The 8,049-nt window shown below is 44.7% G+C and overlaps 1 protein-coding gene across 1 annotated transcript; it reads right to left on the reverse strand.

The window, feature by feature from the left end:
- Nucleotides 1-1,268: 1,268 nt before the first annotated feature.
- On the reverse strand, nucleotides 1,269-3,116 carry LOC102016159. Its single transcript, XM_013512424.1, has 4 exons — nucleotides 3,056-3,116; nucleotides 2,473-2,579; nucleotides 1,716-2,020; nucleotides 1,269-1,412 (listed from the first exon to the last, which is right to left on the reverse strand). Exons 1-4 carry the CDS (start codon nucleotides 3,114-3,116, stop codon nucleotides 1,271-1,273), a joined length of 615 nt encoding a protein of 204 aa, XP_013367878.1. The 3' UTR covers nucleotides 1,269-1,270.
- Nucleotides 3,117-8,049: the final 4,933 nt, after the last annotated feature.

Here is an 8,049-nt window from a genome sequence, read left to right on the forward strand (position 1 = left end):
GGAGAGATCAGTGCCTCCAGTGTAGTGCGATAAGGAGTGTGTGTGTGGAGGGGCAAAACTGCAAATCCTGAAGAAATGGTAGGGTATGTTACTATTATTTCTAAAGCAAGGGTTCGCTGGGGGTGGAGTGGGAGGGATTGCAGGGAAATTGCCTTGTGCCTGGATTTGAAAGGCAGAATTCCTCTCCCAGGATTTCCCCAGGTGGTGGGGGAGGATGAAGTGGGAGTGTGGTGACTTTCACCAGCCTGGGACTCCCAAGGTACCTTTTAAAGAATCAAAGTGCTCACGGGTAATCAGTGGCCAAAGCCCCTCCATTCACTGTAACCAAGGCAACAGGAGGCTGGGGCTACGGCTGGTTGCCTAGTAACCACGCGGTGCTGCGTCCTCTCTGCTGCTCTCTCCTCCCCCACCTCTGTTAGCCCTTTTGTGGTAGATTCTCCCCCTCCGCGGCTTTTTGCCCCCACTTCCTGGCAAAGCAATCCCCTCTGCTGCTCGTAAAAAGGGCACTTCGGGTGTTTTTGGATAAAAAATGCGTAACTTGATGTTCATTTTGGACAGTTTTTTTTCCCCTATGCCCAAGGTAGACACTAAGAAAAAATGTGCTTTTTCCCTCGGCCTCACTATCGTCTCTCTCCTCCCCCACGTTTTTTCCTTCATTCACTTTCAGCAGGGCTACGGAGACTGTGGGGCGGGAAGGGGCGGGTGAGAGAGAGGATGTGGCGGATTTTTCCAAAGAACTCCAATACTGGGGATCACATAGATCCTGTGCGCCTTGGACCCTGCGCTCCCCGCTTGTGGACGCGCATTTCGTCTTGGCGCCTGGCCGGCGCTCAGCGCTAAGTTTTGGCACTGGATGTAGGAAGAGGAGATAGAGTGCCCTCCGAGAAACTGACACCCGGACCCCTGGAGGAACGAAGAGAGGAATCCGTCCCTGAGTCCTCTATAAAGCCGCCTCACCTTTCTGGACTCTTCCACGCGGGGTCCCAGGGATACTTCTCGCGCTCAGAGTGCAGGGCGCTGTCCAGCTTCTGGTGCTGAAACTGGAAACTCGGATTTGCCGGGGAGGGGCTCCAGGGATCTTTGACAGTGGGATTGTGACCCTTAAGCAAGGACCCGGCGGGTGCAAAGGCGAGACCAGCACGCACCTGCGCTAGATGCTCTTTTTCAGCAGACGGGCCTTCCGCCTCTCCATTGCCTTCCCCGAGTTAGTGAATTATTTGCTGCCCTTAAAATGGGTAGGAACCAGAGCCAAGGACACTGAGATGATTACTCAGTTGCTTCTGGGAGCTTCCCACATCTGCCCATCCGCGCTGGGCGCTCGGGGTGTCGGCAAGCAGAGTCGCGGGGCTCCTGGCGTGCAGACCGGGTTGGGGCGCTTTTCTGGGTGCAACAGGTCTGCTGAACCTGGAATCCTAGATGACGTGGAGGAGGTGGAGGAGATAGAGGAGGCTGGTTTTTGAGAGCGGCACTCTCGAGGTTGGGGAGCCAGTGCCTGTCTGCCCCACAGAGTGAGACGTCCGCGGCTGGGTGCAAACTAGACGCCTCACAACTCGGGCTGGTGAACAGCAGGTAAGAGTGCTCCACTGCCAGGCTCCCAACCGCCTCCCCTCGCCACGCCACCCCACTTCAGCTGCGAGGCCGTAAGAGGCACGTTGGGCAATGCCAAGCCCAGGCGCTCCCTTGACTGACCCTAGGGACTTTGGCTGGGATTTTACCTGGCATTTGTCGCCTGGCCGGACAGGAAAACCAACTGCTTGCTGTCCACTTCTTTCTGGAAGAAAACTCTCTCCTGCCCTGCGCTCAAGCTGCAGAGCGAGGGCGCAGGGAGGAAGAGGAGGATGGAGGAAGCGGTTCGGGGAATACTTGCCTCTCTCTGGCTGCCTGTCCAGTCCGCAGCCGCCAGAGTGTGAGGTAGGTCTGGAGTTCGGACGCGGTCCGCCCAGGTGTGGATACAGTGGACGTGGCTGCGGGGGCCAGGGCACAACAGCTGCTTTAAAGCCGGGAGCAACCCACAGGTGGCCTGTCAGAGACTCGGACGTCCGTGACGTCATCCTGAAGGCGAGCCAAGAAGGGAGTATGTGTGTGTGGGGGGTCACAGCGCTTCACATCAAAAGTCCCCTGTGACCATGGCAACAGCTCTTGGGGGTCGGCGCTCCAGCAGTCTGCAGCCTACTTCTCTCTCCCGCGTCATCTTGCGCTCCGCTGGGCTGGGGTCTGGCAGTCGAGTTGAACTGAGCTGCACTGAGCTGCATCCGCGCCAGAGGAAGTACCACAGCCGCCTCTAGGGCCAGCTCTAGGTCCCCATGCTTGTTGGGGACCAGCCAGGCTGGTTGGTGAGAGCTGGAGAGGGACTGCCGGGTCCCAAGGAGAGACTTTAGACTTCCACAGGGCGACCATGCAGAATCTTTGATTTCCATATGGTCCTTTCCTAGTCTTCTGTCTCGCCACCCTGACAGACCAGACGTGGCTCACCTGACCACCCACGGACGCGTTTCTCCCGGAACTGGAGAAGGATCCGGAGAGCTTATCCCCGACCCCTGCACCACTGCGGGCGCCTGAACTCTCACTCCAAGAGCCACCTGGCCGGAACCTCACCTGTCGGAGCGGACAGAGTGAGGCTCCAAAGCTGCTCTGGAGCTGCAGAAAACACACCGCCCGGCCAGAAAATAACAAGCCTACCGCGGATGGCGCTCACGTTTCGGGGATCACAGACTCGGTGGCCAAAGAGAAACAAATGAAACACAAGGAGTGTTTTCTTGGTCTCCCGGGGTTTTTAAATTTTGAAGTACTTGTTGACAAGACGCAAATTTTACATGGAAACCTGAGGAAACTTGAGTTTTCCGTGTTTCTGGAACGGGTGGTAGGCGTCCTGTCTGCCTTAATGGAGCCCTGAAAACTGCAGAAAGGGCTGGGCTCCAGGCTTCCCTTTTCTTTTTACCAGTGTCGCCAGGCTATTTGTCATTATCCTTTTTCTTTTTTCCTTTTATTCTTTCTATGGTTAAGAAGAAAGTTAATTTTTTTGGTCTCAACCTCACCTGGTTACTTCATTACTCACCTGTAAGCACCCCAGGTTTTGCTCCCTGAGTCTCCCCACATTGATCAGCAGGAGCTGACATGGTTTTGGTCCTGTGCGAATCTCACTACACTACTGGCTGACCTAGCACAGGTGCAACCTGGTGTGACGTAGGGACTTGCTTGTTTTCCATACCCTAACAATAGAGGCAGCAAGACATTTCCTGCTACAAAGCAGGATTTTGATTTGTTTTGTTTCTATTTTTGTGTTTCAAAATATGCAGGTATTTGGAAACATTGAAAGACCAGGTTTTTCATTTATCACCTATATGTTGATCACATAGAACTTTTTTCATTTTCTGTGCTGAAGATGGAACCCAGAACCTCTTTAAATTTTCAAGAATAATATCTCATTCATACATATATGGAAAGCTAGTGGTCTAACTCAGTTGTAGAGTGCTTCCCTAGCATCCATGAGGCCTTGGTTTCAAATTCAGCACACACACACACACACACACACACACACACACACACACACGCATGCACATACACACACACACACACAAACTCACTAAAATAAATGCAGAACTGGGAAGAAGATGAACCACTCTCAGATTCACCTTTTGTCTAGAAAACCTAGCAGTGTTTTATATTTTCTGATTAGCAGATTAAATACCAGGCTGAAAAATATACTCATGAACATGATGAAACAACATACAAATAAAAGCCACCTCCAATACCAAGGATGCATTGTTGGAACTCACACATTATTTCTCACTCCATCACGTTTACAGGGACAGTCATTAAATAGGTAATTTTGATATAAGTAACAATAGGGGGGAAGATAATCTTTTTTCCCCCCAGCAGAAGAGCTCCCAAACCCCCACAAACAGAAATAGGCTTTTATTTACTTGTTCCTCTACCCTAATGTCTGAGAATTTTGCTTGCTAGCAAAGGCAACTTTGTAGCTCCATAGTAGTTCAGTCAATTTGGATCAGTCACTTTGTTGTTGGCCTATTCAGGAAAATTAGCAGGGAAAAAAATTCTACCACGTAATACTCTGTGGGAAACTGTTAGGAAGGGGTGGTGAACCCGCGGCAGGCAGAGCCTCTCTGTCAGGCAATCCAAGTCACCCCAGCAGCAGAGCACTGGACAACACTTGTTTTTTTCCATACTAAAACCTCAATCTTCAGGTTTAATTGAAGTGTTGACACTTTGTGATAAATAAGTGGGTTTTGGGACGGAGTTTGGGCACTTGGGTCTCTGGAATGTTTGCCATCGCTGCTGTTAGGGTTCTGGGTGGAGTTCTCCAAGTCTTCATCTTGCCTGATTTGACCCTTAATACACTATTTCTCTTGGAGCCATTTTATTTGTAAGTCTAAGAGCTTAGGCTGTAGATAAAATGAGAGAATAGTAATCATCCATTCATTATCTTTATAAGACACCTGATACTTCACAAAGCATTTCACATGGTATAGCTGGTTTGATACAGGAACTGCCTGTTCAGTAGAAGAAGCAGCACAGCTCTCACGGTTTAATTCACCTGAGTTACCAGGGCTCTTTATGCTAAAAAGACATAATTGTCTTCTCCTTGAGTGAGTTATCAAAATTATGCATTCAATACTTAAGAAAGTTAAACAGACAGTTTATAAAAATTGAAAAACAACTAACTGATACATATTTGGAAATTTTTTGTGCTTTATTTAAAATAGAGATGTGAATTATACAATATAGGCTACCAATTTCCACATACTTAATTCTTTTTAAAAAATAAATTTTTTTTAAAAAAATCCATTTCTCAGTTCTGGAGAGGGTGAGGTAAAATACCTTGTGGTAGTTGAAAGTTTGTTAAATTTATTGGAATGCAATTTTGCAAAGTGTATGAAAAATTGTAAATATGTTCATGCTCTTTGGGGCAATTCTTAATGAATAGTCTAATAAAATAATCTTAAATACAGGAAATGCTACAAATATGAAGGTGTACATTGTAGAACTGGTCAAATTTTTCTTAAAAGTGAAAGCACTACAAATATTCATCTATAGGGGACTGGCACATCAACCTACTGAATGGATGGAATGTTCTACCAACTCTAAAGACTATATATATGTTGAAGCATGAACAGAGAAAATTCTCGTGATATACTATCAAGCAAGGAAATAAGTAGAATGTAAAATTGCCTCTACAGTTATAATTAAAGTAACGGCTTAAAAAGCATGCATAGGGCTAGAGATGCAGCTCAGTGGTAGAACATGCGCTTAACATAAGCAAGGCTCTGGGTTCCATGCCAGCACTAAAAAAAAAAAAGAAAGAAAAAAGGGGCAGCGTGCTATATAAAAATAGAAGAGATGTATATCAAAGTGTGACAAAGTTTTAACAGGTGAAATTTAAGTTTTTCTCATGTGACCTAAATTTTCTGAAGTGTGATTATATAGTTTCTGTGATTAGAATAGGATAGAGATATGAGAGTGTTATTTATTAGGAATCTATTCTTTATCTAGCACCATTCAGATGGGCATAATTAGGACCAGTGCAAAGAGTGGGTCTCAGACCCGCACAGGCTGTTTCAGATCTTGCCTGGGGTATTTGGTGACCATGAGATGGTCTGACTGTCAGTAAAGAGCAGATAAAAGACATTTGGTTGTTGGTCAACTCAGATGCATCATCAGCGCAGCTGGCCTTGTCCTCCTGTCCAGTGAGCTTGCTCTGTTGCTGGCATCACCCTTCTAACCACATTTTCTTCCAAACCTGAAGTAATAATAATGATAATCTTAACAATAATAATAATAATAATAATATTTCCCTTATATTTTTAACAGCAAAAATACACATTTTTTTATGCTCTCCAGTTTTTTTTCCCAATTTTTATTTTTATTGGCATGTTTGTAGTACATAAGGATCACATTCCTTGTGGGAATTTGGTACATGTGCATAGCATGTCTTGATTCTTTTTTGATTCCCTACCCTCCTCTTTCTCCCTTTCCCTCCATGTCTTGGTCCCTTTCCCATTTGCAAAAGATCTACTTCCCTACAATGTTTTATATACCTTTACATCAATAAAAAATTCACCTTAAGCGTTGCATCATTTAATTATCACAACCACCTTGTGAGGGCAGGTATTGCTTTCTCCAGTTTTGTTTAACCTCTGGCTAAGTAACTCCCAGAAACCCACAGCTGATAAGTGGTGGGTCCTTCTATAATTTGACTTCTAGACATTCCTTCTTCACAGGAAAGTGGCAGCTGGGCTGGGGATATAGCTCAGCAACACAGCACCTGCCTGGCAGGCGCAAGGTACTGAATTCAATTCCCAGTACCAAACAAACTGGCAGCTTAACTATAGGTAATCATTCTTCTTTGGATTAGAATTAAAATGGAGGCTTTGTGTTACTATAGCAGATACCTGAGCTAAAAGATTTAAAAAAGAAAAAGTTTATTTGGGCTTACAGTTCCAGGGGATCCAGTCTATGGTTGGTTGGCCCCTTACGTTTGGCCTATGGTGAAACAGTACACCATGGAAGGAGTGTATGATGGAGGAATTCTGTTCAAAGCTGTGACTGGGAAACAAAGGTAGAGGAGGAGGAGTGGTTGCAGTATCAACATCTCCTTTGAGGCACACCCCCAATGATCCAAAACCTCTCACTCAGCTCCACCCCTTAAAGTTTCCCACCACCTTCCAATGGTGCCAAGTTGGGGACCAACTTTTTATACATGAGCCTTTGGGAGACACTCCAGATCCAAACTATAACAGAGAAAAAACAAAACAAAACAAAAAACCAAAAAAAACCAAAAAACCAAACTATAGCAGAGACCAGACTGACAGCTCACTGATTTTACTGCTACCACCACTGGCCGAATAATAATAAAAATTTCCCCAATATTCTAATTCATTAGTTCCTTGGAATTTTCAAACCTGGGCCTGATGTCAAGATTCTGTGAGGGAGATAGGGATGTGGCTCAGTGATAGCATGCACAGTGCCCTGGGTCCCATCCTCAACATTGAAAAAAACATTTTTGAAAAGATTCCGTGAGGATCAGATATTCTGCATGTGTTCCTGAGGTTCTAGATGGATTAATGTTTCCAAATGCATCTTTTCTGAAAAAGAAAACAGGTGTTGAGAGACTTGCTTGCTACAGGTGGCTACAAAGTTTCTGGTCTCATATCAACTACCTCACATCCCAATTGTGGAACCAGAGCAAGGCAGGGAACACGGTCATTGCACACACTTACCACATATGCTGGGCATTCCAGGAGACAGAGAGTCTCTCTTCTGTCATCTTAGTTGAGTAGTAAATATTTCTCAACCTTTGCCTGATTACCAAGAGAGTTTTAATTTTTAATTTCAAGAGATAACCTAGCCTGTGGTGGATGGCATTAGAACAGAAGATCAGATAGAAGGTTCTTTTAAAGAAAATGTAATATTGGTAATAATTACACCAGTTCAAAAAAGAGCTATTTTAGAATTTAGACTAAATTTGTCTCTGGATGATTTAAAATACAATAGTGGAGAATTACAAATATATATATGGCTCTTGGTTTCTGGGGTACTTTTGATAGTCTAGCTACCTAGGCAATTGCTCCTGCATGATATAATCTTAAGGAATGGGAAATTTATCATTTGCTCCAAGTGTGGGAAATCATGTAACTTGTATAATTAAAAGTTAAAATTTTATCATCTCTTTTAGTTAGTTCTTTATGTTTGTACACCTATGCCATTACATGTTTATACACTTATGTTCATGGCACAGCTGCTTACTGTAACCAAAATATGGACCCAAGCACTTTCAGCCATCTGATTTTTTAAAAGATTTTCATTATTTCTTTATTCCTTAGCATAATTTTATCTAGCAACCATATAATTCAATAATTTATATATTACACATTTAAATTTTAACTTTGGGCATATGTTTACCCTTAAGTTCCAGATGCTGTACAGAATATAGAGTGTAAGCCATATGATTTTTTTTTTTTTTTTTTTGGTTTTGGTTTTTCTCCGGTACCGGGGACCGAACTCACGACCTTGCACTTGCCAGGCAGGTGC

This window comes from Chinchilla lanigera, unplaced genomic scaffold (genome assembly GCF_000276665.1).
Source record: "Chinchilla lanigera isolate Chin_1 unplaced genomic scaffold, ChiLan1.0 scaffold00015, whole genome shotgun sequence".
NCBI lineage: Eukaryota > Metazoa > Chordata > Mammalia > Rodentia > Chinchillidae > Chinchilla > Chinchilla lanigera.